This window comes from Schistocerca serialis, chromosome 1, assembly GCF_023864345.2.
Source record: "Schistocerca serialis cubense isolate TAMUIC-IGC-003099 chromosome 1, iqSchSeri2.2, whole genome shotgun sequence".
NCBI classification, from domain to species: Eukaryota; Metazoa; Arthropoda; class Insecta; order Orthoptera; family Acrididae; genus Schistocerca; species Schistocerca serialis.
Window position 1 is genome coordinate 1,097,524,252 of NC_064638.1, and position 18,695 is coordinate 1,097,542,946.

General features: G+C 40.6%; 1 protein-coding gene across 4 annotated transcripts in view; it reads left to right on the forward strand.

Moving 5' to 3' along the window:
- LOC126416301 (UDP-glucosyltransferase 2-like) overlaps nt 1-18,695 on the forward strand; it is a 394,127-nt gene that overhangs the window by 140,958 nt on the left and 234,474 nt on the right. For 2 of the 4 annotated variants that reach the window (XM_050083964.1, XM_050083977.1), the window contains one exon: nt 6,425-6,934. The exons of the other annotated variants lie outside the window; for them this stretch is intronic. In XM_050083964.1, coding sequence (XP_049939921.1) covers nt 6,425-6,713 — 289 coding nt within the window. In that variant the 3' untranslated portion in view covers nt 6,714-6,934. Of the gene's footprint in view, nt 1-6,424; nt 6,935-18,695 lie in introns of those variants that run through there. 4 annotated transcript variants of the gene reach the window in all.

Below are 18,695 nucleotides of genomic sequence, written 5' to 3' on the forward strand. Positions count from 1 at the left end.
ATCAGGAAAGAGGGAAGGAGAGGGAAAGACGAAAGGATGTGGGTTTTACGGGAGAGGGTAAGGAGTCATTCCAATCCCGGGAGCGGAAAGACTTACCTTTCCGCTCCCAGGATTGGAATGACTCCTTACACTCTCCCTTAAAACCCACATCCTTTCATCTTTCCCTCTCCTTCCCTCTTTCCTGATGAAGCAACCGTGGGTTGCGAAAGCTTGAAATTTGTGTGTGTTTGTTATTGTTATTGTTTCTATCAATGCACCAACGCTTTCATTTGGTAAGTTACAGAATCTTAGTTTTTAGATACCTATTACATTATAAGACTGAACCTTTTATTTTTTAATGACTTACTTATCCTTTTACTCTCATTTAATGTAATAAAAGGTAAGGATATCTGTGGGGTTCTGATGCTGATAACTTTCTGTAAAGAGACAGTACTTTGTCCACAGGTCCTTTACAGCCTGCCTTTCCTTCTGCTGTTAAAAAATGTTTGTTCAATATTTCTGCAACCATTTCAACTTTCTTTGTAATATCACCACCTTGTTTAATTTCTATCTGTGTCATGTTTCCTGTTTTTCTTCCAGTTTCCTTCTTTATTGCGTCTCAAATTGTTTTTTTTATTTATCAATTTCAGTTTTTGTTCACATACTCTTAGATTTATTTATTACATTCTTTAGAGTGCTATAGTGCTGAAGTTTCTTTCAGTCATACAAGTTGTGAAAGAACTATATAGTACAGTATCCTCTTTGTTCTGCAGGATGTTTTTATTCCTGCAGTGAGCCATGTCTTCTCATCAGTGATTACATAGTAGTTTCTAACATTTTTTTTTAATGTTAACTTCAGAGTGAGAAATGAGTTCATTTTAAAATGTATTATGCTTTTTATTTACATCTGTTTCGCTGTAAACTGGACTCCAGTCTATCTGTTGCAGGCTCTTGTTAAAATTTTTAAGGTTCTCAAAATTTATCATCCTAAAATATTTCCAAGAATGATCAGAACTGTTGCACAGATTGAGGTCAGTGAGTGTAAGTAATTGGTCATCATTGTAAGAAAGGTCATTTACAATTGGACCTACACTGATGCTGTTGACTCTTGACTTATCGGTAAATGTACTGTCAATCAAACTTTGACATTTATTAGTAACCCTAATTGGAAAATCTACCAGTGGCATCAGGCTAAGAGATTCAACTAATTGTTCTAAACCTACTTTTCTATTGCTCTCATTTGGAAAACATACATTAAAATCACCTGTAATTGTTGTTAGTTGTAAGTTACAAAGATCTGCTAATGATATTTTCATGGTTACTAATAAATGGTTTAAAGCCAACTCACTGACATTAAACTTCAAAAAGACTCACTATATGCAATTCAGAACCTGTAAGAGGTTTCCACTCAGCATATGCATAAAGTATGAAGAAGAGCAGATAGAAGAGGTTGACAGTCTTAAATTCCTGGGATTACAACTTGATGATAAATTCAGTTGGGAGGAGCACACCACAGAACTGCAGAAACGTCTTAACAAATCTGTATTTGCAATTAAAGTGTTAGCTGACATAGGCAACATAAAAATGAAAAAGCTTGCATACTTTGCCTACTTTCGTTCCATAATGTCATAATGTATAATATTTTGGGGTAACTCTTCAAGTCAAACAAAAGTTTTCAGAGTCCAAAAGCGTGTAATACATATTATTTGTGGAGTAAATTCACGGATGTCCTATAGAAACCTCTTCAAAGAATTGGGTACACTAACTACTGCCTCTCAGTATATTTACTCCTTACTGAAATTTGTCCTAAATAATATATATCTTTTTTCCAAACAGACAGCTCAGTTCATACATACAATACCAGGAACAAAAATGATCTGCACAAGGACTTAATAGCACTTACTTTAGTTAAAAAAGGGGTCCACTACTCAGTAACACTCACCTTCAATAATTTGCCAGCAAACATTAAAAATTTAGTTACAAACAAAGATCAGTTTAAAAGGAGCCTGAAAGACTTACTAGTGGCCAACTCCTCCTTCTCCATTGACTGAGGGCCTTGAGGCAATAGGCTCATTGTTAACTGTTTCGTGTATATTTTCAGCTTGACATGAAGAATAAAGATGTAGAATGTTAATAACATTTATTTTATTTAAAAAGTTTTAAGAGTGTTCTCATAAAAAATTCAGAGGCATTACTTTTCAGTGTGCTGTTGTATTAAGTACTAAGAGTCGTAAATTTTTCCTCTTCTACAGCAAAGAATGTGGAAAGGGAGGGAAGAACAACTACTAATAGAATAATAAAAATAGGTTTCTAAGAGTTTATGAAGAGTCGCCCATGTAAATTTTTTTGACACATTTGTGGTAATATGTGTCCTCTTCAGCAATCATAGATATTACTATAATTGAGCAGCAGCTGACTTTGAGCAGCCAATGATGCAGTAATGAGATGATTTTCCTTGATCACTCGAGTTACTAGCAGTCAGAATAAAGCAAATTGTACTTATGAGAGAAAACGCCATTGTCCAGAGTAAATAGATGCAAACACACAGATAATTACACTTACGTTCACAAAACAAAAAAGTGCTTGTACCCAGTGGCACCCCACACCATAAGGCACTGAGTTGGCACTGTACGTCTTGTGCAAATGCTGTCACTGTGATGTCACTTCTCCTGTCTGCGGCAAACCAAAATGTGGTCATAATTTCAAATAAACAAGAACACTACCTGGTGCCATTCTTGTCCCCAGTGACATCATTCCATACACCAGTGCCGTCTAGTATGTTTCTACACATTTGTCAAAGATAGGTAGGGAACTGGATGAGACGAACGTAATCCGTGCCATATTAAAGAGTGACGTTCACCCCTGATAATGTATGATGTGTTACAATGTACCACCATACCAAATTCAGGAATTGTTCTGGACCACTCTAGAACATCCTCTCTACAGTCTGCACTTATCGACCTGTGATTTTCATGTGTTTGGGTGAATAAAGGAAGCAGACAGAGGACACAGGTTTTATGAGGATGTCACTGCCGAAGTGTTCTTGTGCAACTGGCTGCTGTAGTAGCCACATTCATTTTATGAAAATTTCATCAAGAAACTACCTATCCACTGGAAAAACTGTGTCTCCTATTCATGAGACTACATAGAAAATAAGTTTGTTTGTACATGTTTTCCTGAGGCTTAAATAAACGTATAAAAACATTTCTGGTTTCTATGTGAGTAACTAACATAGTCTGATTTCTTTTGTTTTTAGTAACTTCTTTACAATAAAATGAAAATACTTTCAATAAAATACTGCTGAAATTCTTACATAACAGAGCTTAGAACATAAATGAGCTGTGTAGCATATGTTTTTAATAAGTTTTGACCTTTATCTGAAATCTTGAATCTGATTGCAAATTTTAAGTTTTGTTTTAAATTAATTAAAAATTGTACAAACTCATAGAATGGAAAATTGTACAACTGATTTTAAATAAAAAATTGAAAATTGTCTCATTGTAAACTACTTTGTTGTATTGCAGCACATAAAATATTGGTTACTAGGTTGTTGAATATGTATTATTTCCATAGCTGTGTAGAGGAAAGTTATGATAAATTTCTATATCTGAACTACTTGTTGCACATAGAAGGAAGTGGTATGAAGGAAAATGACTGGAGAGGTTTAGGGAAAGGGGTACAGTTCAGAAAAATCACCCAGAACCCCAGGTCAGGGGAGACTTACCAGATGGGCTGAGAAGGAAAGACAGGTAGTTGGGAACTGCACTGGATAAGATTTGAAAACCTAACAGCTTAATTGTGGAAAACACAGTAACATGAAAGACAGAGATTACTAATAAAACACTGTGCATGAGTTAATAGCAGTGAAAAGCTAAGTGCATTGTATATAACAGAGGTGGGAGAGTGGATGGCGAAAAATAGACAGGTCAGAAAATGAAAGGCATACAAAACTAAAATGTAATGAAGAAAGGAGTAGTTACTGTGAAGAAATGCTGAGATGGAAGGAATTAATGTAAATTAATGCCAAGTGAGTGGCAAGAACCAAGGTCATATTGTAGTGCTAGTTCCCACCTGTGAAGTTCTGAGAAACTGGTGTCTGGGGGAAAAATAGGTCAAGACTGTCATGTTGCACAGTATGCTCTGCAACAGGATAAAAATTGCAGAGCATGGTGTACAACATGACAGTCATGAAGTCGGTGCCTGTTTCACCATACACACCATGTAGAGTCTTCCCCCAGACAAGTTTCTCAGAACTCCGCACGTGGAAACTAGCACTACAACATGTTCTTCGTTCTCACCACCCACTTGGCCTTAATTATCTCAGTTCCATCCATCTCAGCATTTCTTCACGGAAACTACTCCTTTCTTCACTCCATTTTAGCTTCGTACACTTTTCGTTTTCTGACCTATTTTTTGCCGTCTCCCCCCCTCCTCCCCCCCCCCCCCCCTGCCATGTCTGTTACATACAATTTATTTCGCTTTCCACTCTTATTTACTCTTGTATGATGTTTTAGTAGTAATCTCTATCTTGAATCTTACCCTGTCTTCCACGTTTAAGCTCTCAGGTTTTCAAATCTTCTCTGGTGCAGTCCCCAATTATCAGTCATCCTTCTCAGCCCATCTGGTAAGTCTCCCTTGACCCAGGGTTCTGGGTGACTTTTCTGAACTGTACCCCTTTCCCTAAACCCCTCTAGTCCTTTCCCTTCACCCCTCTTCCTTCCCCTTCAACTCTTCTACCAGAAGAAATGCCACTGGCTCCAAAAGCTTGTAAAAGTTAAACCCTTTTGTGTGAGTTCCCCTGGTGCCGCTTGGTGAGTAGATTTTTTAGCTATCCATTTACACAATATTGTCAATAATTGATTATTATTGTTGTTATTGTACACCGAGTTACTCAGAATGTCTTTCAGTTCACTTTTGTATGCGCAAAATTAATTATACTTCTGCAGAACTATTTTTATAAAGGGGGAGGAAGTGAGGCTTATTCCATACTGATTTGTACTGCCTGTATTACGTGTTCTGTGATAAGGAGCATGAGTGCTCTCGTCATGAATCACCCCTCTGAAAATTGGAGAAAAGTGGGTACATAGGGCTCTTATAGAAGTACTTGGCATGAAGATTTCAGTCTTCACACTGTGTTTCTGCAAGTAAAGAATGATTGCACAGAATGACTTGAACTGTGGTGGAAATTGAGCTTTTTGTCACTTCTGTGCAGTGTGTCAGTTCTAAGCAGTATTGGGTAGATTATCATACTGAAAGCACATATTACTACTTGCAAACTGCACCAGCAACAAAGCTGAGAGAACCCTCTGCACTGTTATATATTTGGCTATATGACAGTGTATCTGTGGATTTCTAGCAGCATGTCTGTATGAGAATTATTTGGTATTGACTATTTTTGTGGCCAGTTGAAAGCACTTAAGTGTCCAATATGAATGCCACAAAAATATAACCTAGGAATTCTCTTGTGTAAAAGAAGTAGGTGCTTACATGTTAAAAAAAAGTGAGTGAGAAATGATTTTATTAAGTTGTCACAAGTGATCAGCATTATCTTTTGAATTCGTGACACAAACACAACAGCCTTAAAACATAAGAAATGTAGAGAAATTACTGGCTGTGTGAGCCAGAGGTGATCACATTATGCACTCAGTGTCACTTCATACAGTTAAAACCATGGGCTTGGTCTGGATGATGATGATGATGAAGGCAATCTGACAATGTTCATTCTCCTTGGAGCTTCCACAAATGGATATGTATGTCATGCTGTTACACACAAATCTGGGGCTCTTTGGGACAGCACCTGTGGTCACCATATTGACAGTCTGGGGTGCTCCATGTATCATGTATCATCGCACTGTCCTTGTGAACACTTGTCTTGCTGGGAAAAAAGTCCATTCACTAACTGAAGGTATGTGACATGACTGTTTGATCCTGCACATCTGATCAAACTATGTACTTGTTGTCTTGGGTGCAGTCACATGGGAACATTGCATGGTGTTGAGTATGGCCCTCCTGAACCCATCTATTCCACATGACAATCAATGAATCTTGACCAACATGAGCAGTAACACAGGTGAATGATAAACCACTATCTAGCCACTGTTGAATTGTAGCATGTGCTCAACAACATTTCTCATTCTTACATGAGGCATAACACAATCTCCACACAAACAACATTAAAATGTGATTTCTGAATTAAATGCCTGCTGCATAATCTTTCCTTGTATATGGAATGTACACGTCATTTCTCCTACCTACTTTACATGGCTTTGTTGAAATGTTAATCATTTGTATGTAGTGCAGTTCATCCCAATCTGTTGTTTCTTCCTTTCAGCCTTCATGGTGTTGAAATTTCAGTGGCTAGCCACGTGCATTACCCTTTCGGTACAAAGGCCAGTGTGTCTCAAGATGTGAACTTCATGCAGCTTGAACTTTTATGATGTTTCAGGTACCGGCAGCGTGCAGCAGAGCTGTCGCAACTGTTCCATGACCAGCCCCAGCAGCCTCTGGAGCGCGCCATCTTCTGGACTGAGTATGTGCTGCGGCACGGTGGTGCAACACACTTGCGCAGTGCAGCACTGGACCTCTACTGGTGGCAGCTGGCATTGCTTGATGTTGCAGCCGCCGTTGCAGTCTGCACGCTGGTACCAGTGTTGCTCTGCCTCTTTGTGGTTCGCAGGTGCCGCCGAAGGCATGCTACACCAGAAGTCCGTGCCGAGTCAAAGAAAAAACGGTGATGATGTCAACGCTTTAAGACCACAAGGCACTGCATACTGAGTTCAGTGGGATAGATCAGTTGCATGCCACATGACCTGACTTTCCCTTCACTGCAGTTGTGTAAATATAATCAAAACGTATTGTCTGTATGCCTCACCATGCTAAGTTAGCAATTTTGTGACACAGTGTTATGGGCTGAGGATGGATTGGTAAGCTGAATGTAAAACATAATAAATATTTTATCAAAATGTACCCTGTTTCATTATCTCCATCAATATGCACTTCAAAAGATGTCTTTTGTGAACATTAATAAAAGGTTCATAGCCAGTTTGTTGTCACTAACTTTGAACAGATGCACTACACGTAGTTGAGAGCTTGTGAAAGGTTTCCTCTCAGGATATGTCTAAGATACAGCTAAAATGGTTGATGGTAATAGTCCTGGGATTACAAACTGATAATAAATTCAGTTGAAAGGAGCATAACACCAGACTGGTGAAGCACCTCCACAAATTTTTATTTGCAATGTGGATGTTGTCGGGCAAAGTGATATAAAAATAAAAAGAAGCCAGCATACTTTGCTTACTTTAACAAAATCAGAAATGCCACCATTTTTTATCTTTAGAGTGTAAAAGGAGGCCTCTGTGACTGTGGATAGTATTAATATGTCTTCCTCCAACATGCTAGACGTCTTGCAGCTATTATGGAGGGAGACCAACTGATGAAAGCTTTGGTTTGTAGTTACTACTAGAGAAGATACTATCATCACACCTTAGCAAAGGATCTGGCAGAGAACCCAAAATACTTCTGGCTGTATGTAAAATTACTAAGTGGATCTAAGGCTTCCATTCAGTCCCTTGTTGACCAGTCTGATGTGGCAGGTGAAGTTAGCAAAATGAATGCCAAAGTTTTAAATTTAATGTTCAAGAAATCGTTCACACATGAGAACCATACAAATATATCATCATTTGACCATCAGACAGACTCTTATATGGACGACATAGAAACAAGCATACCTGGCATAGAAATGCAACTTAAAGATTTGAAATCAAATAACTCACCAGGTCTGGATGGAATCCCAGTTCGATTTTACATAGAGTGCTCAACGGCATTGGCCCCGTACCTAGCTTGCATTTATCGTGAATCTCTTACCCAGCACAAAGTCCCAAGTGCTTGGGAAAAAGTGCAGGTGACTCCAATGTATAAGAAAGGTAAAAGAATGGGCCCACGAAACTACAGACCAATAACCTGAACTTTTGTTTGCTGCAGAATCCTTGAACACATTCTCAGTTCAAATATAATGAACTTTCTTGAGACTAAGCAGCTTATATCCATGAATGGTTTTAGAAAGTATCACTTGTGTGAAACTCAGCTTGCCCTTTTCTCACATGATACATTGAGAACTACGGATGAAGGCCAACAGACAGATTACATACTTCTAGATCTCCAGAAAGCGTCTGACATAGTGCCCCATTGCAGGCTATCAACGAATGTATGAGCACATAGAATAAGTTCACAGATACGGGAGTGGCTTGAAGACTTCTAAAATAATAGAAGCCAGTATGCTGGCCTCAATGGTGAGTACTCATCAGACACAACGGTATTGTCAGGAGTGCCCCAAGGAAGTGCAATAGGACCACTGTTGTTCTCTCTCTTTATATAAATGATTTGGCAGTCAGGGTGGGCAGCAGTCTGTGGTTGTTCTGTGGTTGTTTTCTGATGCCGTGATGCCAGTAAGGTGTCAAAGTGGAGTGACTGTAGGAAAATACAAGACAACTTAGACAAAATTTAAAGTTGGTGTGATGAATGACAGCTAGCCCTAAATGTGGAAAAAAATGTAAGTTAATGTGGATGAGTAGGAAGAACAAGCCTGTAATGTTCAGATACAGTATTCCTACTGTCTAGCTTGACACAGCCAAGTCATTTAAATATCTGGGCGTAATGTTGCAAAGCCATATGAGGTGGAATGAGAATGTGAAAACTGTGGTAGGGAAGGCAAATGGTCGACTTTGGTTTTTTAGGAGAATTTTAGGAAAGAGTGGTTCATCTGTTACGGAGAGTGCATAAAGGATGGTGGTGTGACCTATTCTTGAGTACTGCTCAAGTGTTTGGGATCGTACCAGGTCGGATCGAAGGAAGACATGAAAGCAGCTCAGAAGAGGGCTGCTAGATTTGTTACCGGTAGGTTAAAACAAAACTTAAACGTTATGGAGATGCTTCTGGAACTCAAATGGGAAACTCTGGAGGGAAGGCACCATTATTTTTGGGAAACACTATTGAGAAAATGTAGAAAACTGTCATTTGAAGCGGACTGCCAAACAATTCTGCTCCTGCCAACAAACTGTTTCAAATTATTTACTTCAAGGGCAGTTCCGAGCCAGATGCCCTGTAGCGTGCATTCTACTGAACGACACCATTGCTATTTGCAACTTGAATGGTGTCGAGCAAAAGCTCTTTGGAGGGAGTGTGGAGGTTTGGTGTGTTATTTGATAAAGCTGGTACTGCCTCGTTGCCAGTGATGGCCGTGTGGCGGTTGGGAGGAGGCCAGTGCTAGACACAGTGGTCCTACACCTGGAGTTATGGTGTGAGATGCTATATCGAACGATAGCAAGAGGACTCTCGTGGTTGTCTCATGCACCGTGACTGCAAATTTGTACGTCAGTCTGGGGATTCGACCAGGTGTGCTGCCATTCATGAACAGCATTCCAGGGGCTGTTTTCCAGCAGGATAACGCTCGCACACACATTGCTGTTGCAACCCAATATGCTCTACAGTGTGTCGACATATTGCCTTGACTTGTTCGATCACAAGATCTGTCTCCAATCAAGAACATATGAGATATCATTAGATGACAATTGCAGCGTCATCCACAACCAATATTAACCACCCCTGTATTGATCGACCAAGTGCGACAGGCGCGGAACTCTATCCCACGAAACTGACTTTCGGCACCTGTACTACATAATCCATACACGTTTGCATTCATCATTCCGGCTGTAATTGGAATTCTTGCACTGACAGGCCCCACCGCATGATAGGTGTTACCAAGTACATTAATACAATGGCGTTCCTGCCATGTGGTTTCTCGGCAACAGATGATTTCCAGCGACATGCAGTGACTGTAACTCTTGCACTGATTGGCCCATCCGCATGTCATGTGTCACTGAATACAATAATTTCACAAACCTGAAGTTGAGATGTTAAAATCCCGAAACCTGTTGTGGTTTGAATAAATAATTTGTACAGCTGACGCGAATCTTTCTAAATTAATTATCTTTGCTGACTCTGTTCTGTTAGACAACGCTGATCCAGTTTCATCGAATCCTTTGCGCAACTTAAAGAGACTGTCACACCACGTTTTTCAATCTCATTACTGACATCAAATTTCGTAACAGAACCTACTTCAACTGCTGGCGTGTTTTGGATTTGCTCATCTGTGACTAGTGTGTTGTTTTTAATACGTATGTTGTGTTCTGTTCTGTAGGTCGGTGGTGTGCTTTAACTGTGTGTACACGTGCATTTTATTACACTGTATTATTTGTGGGCATATACAGGTATAGTGACCAACAAATGACGCCACAAACACTAACTTGGTTCAAATGGCTCGGAGCGCTGTGAGACTTAACATCTGAGGTCATCAGTCCCCTAGAACTTAGAACTACTTAAACCTAACTAAGCTAACGACATCACACACATCCATGCCCGAGGCAGGATTCGAAACTGCGACCGTAGCGGTCACGCGGGTGCAGACTGAAGCGCCTAGAACCGCTCGGCCACACCGGCCGGCAACACTAACTTGACAACACAACAAATTACACAGTTTTTGATGGAAATGTTATTTGAAGGTTTAATGCCCGCAGTACGAATCACGTAAAGAGCAGTGTGATGCACCGTACTAGCTTGCATGTTAACGAAATATCTCAGGTTCTTTTTGCATTGCAACTTAATTGAAATTAATGCTGCTTTAATGTCATGGGTTCGCGTAGAGAAATATTATTGAGTGGCATATTTACCAATGATCACTTCGGAGTAAGATAATTTCTGTGAATTTACGTGGCTGAGATAAAAGATAGCAGTTATGCGGCAACCACAAGGTTTAATGAATACTGCTATTAATCTTTGCAAATAAATTAAAATGACACTAAAGTTAAATAATATAATTAAAATGCAAACTTTGTAAGTTATTTCCTCAGCTCTGTGCCGTTTAATATTGGCAATATTCAAATAAGTCGTTACGACCTTGTAAATGGCCGACAACAATCAATCATAGGCTCGCGCTGTATTGCGACATCTGATTCTCTGAAAAAATAAGTTGTTACCTTCCTAACATGTAGGGTCGCTAAGGATACATAAGTAAAGGTTTTAAGAGCAAATACACACATGTATTTAACCAAAAGGCAACGTAATTACACTTACGTCTTTCACGACTGTCCTCGTCCAAGATCAAGACCACAGTAAGTAATTACATAAAAACACTGGATTGTTTCACAGTTGTTAATATTTTTAACATAGTTCGAAGAATAATAAATCGATATTGTATTTAAATACACTAACGTTGAATGATAATGTTTTTCGTCATTTTTACGTACGTCTTTCAAGAATCATAAAAGTCTTAATGCACTGCACTGTTTGTAATTCCATATGAATAAATATTGTTCTCCTCAGGCAACCAGTGCATTAGGTTATTACTTGCATGTAGTTTTGACGGGACATTCTCATGTGAGATTAACTTATTGTTTACATCAGAGACTGTCCTGTTTCATTCTTCAGTTCCATCATTGACACTACCTTTCAAATTATTGATTAGCCCTTGTTTAGCATTCTTTTGTTGCCCTCTTAATTATACCGTCCACAGTGTCTAGTTTATTAATCAGAGCTGAAAATAATTCCAGTACAATACGTTCTTTGACTTTGTTCTTGCTAGTATCATAAGTTCTTTAAGTTTTTTCTGTTTCCTCGCAAAATTCTAACATATTCGGTTCGTTCCCCATAATTTTAATTGTTCTGAAATAGACTAACACGATAATACTTAATCACTGAACTGCAAACCCCGTCAGCGCTAATGTCAACCTCGGCTTACTTTATGTAAGTTTCTGCGTCCTCCGGATGATGTAGCTGCTTGAAGAAGTGCCGATGCAACGTTGGTGCGTCAAACTCCGGACCTCTTGTGTGTGCGCGCGCGCCACACAGCGGGCTGTCGCGACCAACTGCTTTCCGCGCACTCGCTGCATGCAGAGATGAAGCCTCTGGTAACGCGACTATCGTAGTAATGCTTGATTTCTTTCTTTCTTCTCCATCACGATGTCTTCTCAATGGTCGTTCACTACGTTTCACTCTCGAAATGGTTGAAATCTTTGGACGCGATTTGTATTTTCCATTACGCAGACTTATTAGACGCACTTTTTGCATTACGCGACTTGCTTAGTTTTAATGTCTTTGCTCGCAAATCAGTCACCTTTTACTGTTCAATTCCCGATTTCTTTCCCACTGGCCTTGTTGAACTGCACTTCATGTTGTTCAAACAAATTTGTAATAAAAAGAGTTTCTTCAGTCGCAAGTTATCTAACTGCGATCGTATTTTACACTCAAAAGATGCCAGATACACCCACTGCAATTTATCCAAATGTGACCAGCTCGGCCGGCCGCTGTGGCCGAGCAGTTCTAGGCGCTTCAGTCCGGAACCATGCTGCTGCTACGGTCGCAGGTTCGAATCCTGTCCTTAGGTTAGTTAGGTTAAAGTAGTTCTAAGTCTTTGGGACTGATGACCTCAGATGTTAAGTCCCATAGTGCTTAGAGCCATTTGAACCATTTTGACCAGCTCGTCCAACGCAAGGGATGCCAAATGAAAGAATCTTCCACTTCTAATAAACCTCCAGAAGTGTCCCACTTCAGCCATTGAGCCCTTAGAGAAGCTATAATAGGCGTACTGTATGACTGGTCATGCTTCTCCATCCGAGTTTTGCTGAGATTAAGACAATCCGTCCTTGGACTGTCTTAATGAAACATCATGTAGGATTCTCTCTACCTGTTTTCCGAGAAGCTCTTGAAGTTTGTCACCCACAGAAGCAGTATCAGTGCCATCGGATTCTCTGTAAAGCACAACTATACTTCCTGTGATTAGAAGTGATGAAATGGGAAGCTATATTATTTGGAATAATGTTGAAAAGGGGTGCCATTATGTTGTGTTTATTTACTAAACACCATTGATAGTATTGACACAGCTGATGATTATTTAACAGAAAACTAACAACTTCCTGAGAGCATGGTTTTACGACAGAATGAGATCGGAAGCATCCTGTCGGTGACTTGTGACTAGTCTGTACCTCGTACTTACACTTTTGATGTTTCATAGCTGCTTGTACATTTTCATTAGCTTAAAAATTATTCACTTATTTATTAAGATGATCGGTTTCTGGCGTCGTAATATTGCTGGAAGACAGTACTTACAGCCTGTAGGCCTCTCCTAATATGTGTACGAGAAAAGGCGACTTTTATTAGCGACTATTTATTAAATAAGATTACTTTCTTCACACCATATAACTGTGGTTTCCCTATGTACCTCGCTGCTGACGTAACGGGAGTTCTCATGTCTAGCCACAGCGCCTCACACCATTGTCCAATGGCAAAACCATATGGTGCACTCACTTCTTCAGCCAGCATAGGAACTGAAATCTTACTCCAAATTGTGTGGGTTCTGTAGTACCTGTTTACTTACTGAATGTTGCATATCATCTGCAGATGCTATATAAAACTGGAAACTGGAAAATAAGGAAATAAAATGTGGCTTGAAAATAGGGGGTACGTTACAGGTTCACAACCTCAAATGCTGCATACCTTTAAAAAGACCACCATTTTAAAACGCAATTGAAACTAGGTTTATGTAATATTACTCATATTCTCTTAAGTAGTATGTAATAGAAAACCTTTTATGCTTCAAAAAAATAATCCTTTCAACACTCTGCTCCTTTGTACTTAAGGAATTTACCCCTGTCTGAGATCTCTTGTCATTTTATTTCACGACATGGACAGCCCTTTAAACGCTTATACCCTTTCAGGAACAGCTGAGTGTATCAAGAGTGATGCTCATGGGTGGTGAATAGTTAACTAAAACTGCAAGGTAATCACCAAAACGATCTAGAGGGCAATCTGTTCCTCAGCAATCAGTTGTCATTGAATGCCTTGCAATTCGATACTAGACTGTACTAAACAGCTCACTTGTACGTAGCAGTTAAACTGCTTGATCATTACTTTATTTTGACCAACAATTCGAGCAAAATTTATGTCTTTGTTTGCAAATAACACACACATCTCCATACATACTTACTATTCCTTCTATCTCCATTATAATACTTAGGAACCCAATGAAAAAAAGGTGAAATATTCTATTAATAGTTCTTTGCATAAAGGCATGAACTTAGAGTATCTAGTTAACGTCTCATCTGGTCATTTTCAAATCCACACTTAAATAAACCTGAGTGGTCATATAGTTTTGCTAAGAATCATTGACTTTCTTTGTGATTTGTTAATTCTACTATTTCATTAGGTGTTTGAACAAAACTTAACATACAGGCGATAGGTAAAATAATGTGAACAGTGGTAGTAATGGGATGGTTGTGTTTGGTGGTCAACAACGCAGGTAACGCACGTGTCGCGTTGGACTGTGCGTGTTCAGTACGGACTAGGCAGCAGTGCAGGTTGTTTACGAGTAGTGCACACTTCGTATTTGCTTTGAGAGGCCGAGATCAGCGTGTAATAAAAGACCTAATAGCGTTCCCAAGAGGGCAGGTTATGGGCGCCCGATTAGCTGGAGCATTAGTAACCAAGACAGCCAACTTATTGAAAGTTTCAAGAGTAACTGTTTCAACAGTCAAGACAGCCTATGCAAAAATGGAAAGACATCATTCTGTAAACGTAATAGTGGGTGCAAATCAAAACTAAATGACGGAGATAGTCATACGCTAACACGAATTGTGTCAAAACAACACAAAACTACGGCGGCTAAGGTGACTGCAGAGCTCAATAGCCATCTTCGAGACCCCGTATCTATCGACACTGTCCGCCGGGAACTCCATAAAGCGAATATTTATGGAGCAGCTGCCATACCGAAACCATTATTGACGACAACCAACGCAAAGAAGCGTAAAACACAGTGTCAGCAGCATAAATCCTGGACGGCTTATCAGTGGAAACACATTATATGGTCCGAAGAGTCAACGTTTTCGTTATTTCCAACATCGGGCCAGGTTAACGTCTGGAGAACGTCAAAAGAAGCCTACAATCCTTATTGCTTGATTAAAGCGCGTAATCATGGAGATGGAAGTGTGATGGTGTGGGCAGCCGTATCATGGTATTCTGCTGGTCCCATCATTACTCTCAAAAGCCGCGTTACAGCCAACGATTATGTGAACATTTTACGTGATCAGGTGCACCCCATGATTCAAGTGATGTTCCGCAACAATGATGCCATGGCAGCTGCAGGTGGTTGCTCACGCCGGTACCAGTAATGTGTGTCACATTGGATCAGAAGAGATTCTCTCTGGTTTCGAGCGGCTAACAGAATACGTAAAGACTGCCAGTCTTGCTTGCTAGTTGAAAGCAGAGCTGACCATTTGCAGCATAGTCGACAGGACCTGTCCGCCGCTCGTGGTCTCGCGGTAGCGTTCTCGCTTCCCGAGCCCGGGGTCCCGGGTTCGATTCCCGGCGGGGTCAGGGATTTTCACCTGCCTCGAGATGACTGGGTGTTTGTGTTGTCCTCATCATTTCATCATCATCCAGGAAAGTGGCGAAATTGGACTGAGCAAAGATTGGATAATTGTACGGGCGCTGATAACCACGCAGTTGAGCGCCCCACAAACCAAACATCATCATCATCATCATCATCGACAGGACCGATTGCGGACTTCTGGTACAGAGCCGAGTGGAGGGTCTGAATCAGAGGTTCAGACGGTTCTTCGACCGTGTAGGCCCAGATTCCTCGACTTGCGACAAAATGTAGTTGGCTTTCTGGTTCCGCTGAATAGGTCAGGTGTCCACTATACGCAGGAGGCGGCTACACGGGTAGCAGGGGCTGTGTGGCGTGGACTGGTCGGTTTTTAAGGTTAGAGCGTCTCGGGAAAACACAAGAAGGGCTTCAGTCACTAAGGGTGCAGGCCGAACATAGGAAAAACGTAGATACAGGAACCATTGGTAAAACAGTTGTAAATTGTCGTAGCTGTGTTAGGAAGGTACCAGAGCTCCAAGCGCTAATAGAAAGCACTGATGCACAAATCGTTATAGGCAGTGAAAGCTGGCTAAAGCCGGATACAAGTTCAGCCGAAATTTTTGCGAAGAACCTAACGTTGTTCCGAAGGGATAGGCTAAACACGGTTGGCGGTGGCGTGTTTGTTGCTGTTAGAAGTAGTTTATCTTGTGGCGAAATTGAAGTAGATATTTCCTGTGAGTTAGTACGGGTAAGGGTCATTGTTAGCAACCGGAATAAAATAATAATTGGATCCTTTTACCGACCTCCCAATTCAGATGATACAGTTGTTGAAAGGTTCAAAGAAAACTTGAGTTTGATTTCAAACACGAACCCGACTCATACGACTATAGTTAGTGGTGACTTTAGTTTACCCTCGATATGTTGACGAAAATACACGTTTAATTCCGGAGGTACGCATAAAACATCATCCGTAATTGTGTTAAACGCTTTCTCCGAAAATTATCTCGAGCAGTTAGTTCATGAGCCCACGCGAACAGTAAACGGTTGTGAAAACACACTTGACCTCTAAGCAACAAATAATCCTGAGTTAATAACGAGCATCAAAACGGATACAGGGTTGTCGTAGCGAGACTGAATATTGTAATCCCCAAATCCTTCAAAAACAAACGAAAAATATACCTACTCAAGAAAGCAGATAAAAATTCACTTGACGCCTTCCTGAGAGACAATCTCCATTCCTTCCAAATTAATAGTACAAGTGTAGACCAGGTGTGGCTTGAATTCAAAGAAATAGTATCGGCAGCAATTGAGAGATTTATACCAAATAAATTAACAAACGACGGAGCTGATCCTCATTGGTACACGAAACGGGTCAGAACACTGTTGCAGAAACAACGAAACAAACATGCCAAATTTAAACAGACGCAAAATCCCCAAGACTGGCGATCTTTTACAGAAGCTCGAAATTTAGCGCGGACTTCAATGCGAGGTGCTTACAACAGTTCCCGCAACGAAACTTCGTCTCGTAATCTGGCAGAAAATCCAAAGAGATTTTTGTCGTATGTGAAGTATGTTAGCGGCAAGAAACAATCAATGGCTTCTCTGCGCGATAGCAATGGAGATACTATCAAAGACAGTGCTGTCAAAGCAGAGTTACTAAACGCAGACTTCTGAAATGCCTTCATGAAAGAAGACGAAGTAAATATCCCAGAATTCGAATCAAGAACAGTGGCCAACATGAGTAACGTAGAAGTAAATATCCTCGGAGCAGCGAAGCGACTTAAATCACTTAATAAAAGCAAGTCTTCTGGTCCAGACTGTATACCAATTAGGTTCCTTTCGGAGTATGCTGATGCATTAGCTGCACACTTAACAATCATATACAACCGTTTGCTCGACGAACGATCTGTACCCAAAGACTGGAAAGTTGCACAGGTCACACCAATATTCAAGGAAGATACTAGGAGTAATCCATTCAATTACAGGCCCATATCATTAACGTCAACATGCAGCAGGATTTTGGAACAAATATTGTGTTCGAACATTATGAATTACCTCGAAGAAAACGGTCTACTGACACACAGTCAACATGGGTTTAGAAAACATCGTTCTTGTGAACTAGAACTAGCTCTTTATTCGCATGAACCGTTGAGTGCTGTTGACAAGGTATTTCAGATCGATTCCGTATTTCTGGATTCCCGGAAGGCTTTTGACACTGTACCACACAAGCGGCTTGTAGTGAAATTGCGTGCTTATGGAATATCGGCTCAGTTAAGTGACTGGATTTGTGATTTCCTGTCAGAGAGGTCACAGATCGTAGTAATTGACGGAAAGTCATCGAGTAAAACAGAAGTGATTTCTGGCGTTCCCGAAGGTAGTGTTATAGGCCCTTTGCTGTTCCTTATCTATGTAAACGATTTGGGAGACAATCTGCCGACCGGTGTGGCCGAGCGGTTCTAGGCGCTTAAGTCAAGAACCGCGCGACTGCTACGGTCGCAGGTTCGAATCCTACATCTACATCTACATCTACATCTACATCTACATTTATACTCCGCAAGCCACCCAACGGTGTGTGGCGGAGAGCACTTTACGTGCCACTGTCATTACCTCCCTTTCCTGTTCCAGTCGCGTATGGTTCGCGGGAAGAACGACTGTCTGAAAGCCTCCGTGCGCTCTCTAATCTCTCTAATTTTACATTCGTGATCTCCTCGGGAGGTATAAGTAGGGGGAAGCAATATATTCGATACCTCATCCAGAAACGCACCCTCTCGAAACCTGGCGAGCAAGCTACACCGCGATGCAGAGCGCCTCTCTTGCAGAGTCTGCCACTTGAGTTTATTAAACATCTCCGTAACGCTATCACGGTTACCAAATAACCCTGTGACGAAACGCGCCGCTCTTCTTTGGATCTTCTCTATCTCCTCCGTCAGACCGATCTGGTACGGATCCCACACTGATGAGCAATACTCAAGTACAGGTCGAACAAGTGTTTTGTAAGCCACCTCCTTTGTTGATGGACTACATTTTCTAAGCACTCTCCCAATGAATCTCAACCTGGTACCCGCCTTACCAACAATTAATTTTATATGATCATTCCACTTCAAATCGTTCCGCACGCATACTCCCAGATATTTTACAGAAGTAACTGCTACCAGTGTTTGTTCCGCTATCATATAATCATACAATAAAGGATCCTTCTTTCTATGTATTCGCAATACATTACATTTGTCTATGTTAAGGGTCAGTTGCCACTCCCTGCACCAAGTGCCTATCCGCTGCAGATCTTCCTGCATTTCGCTACAAT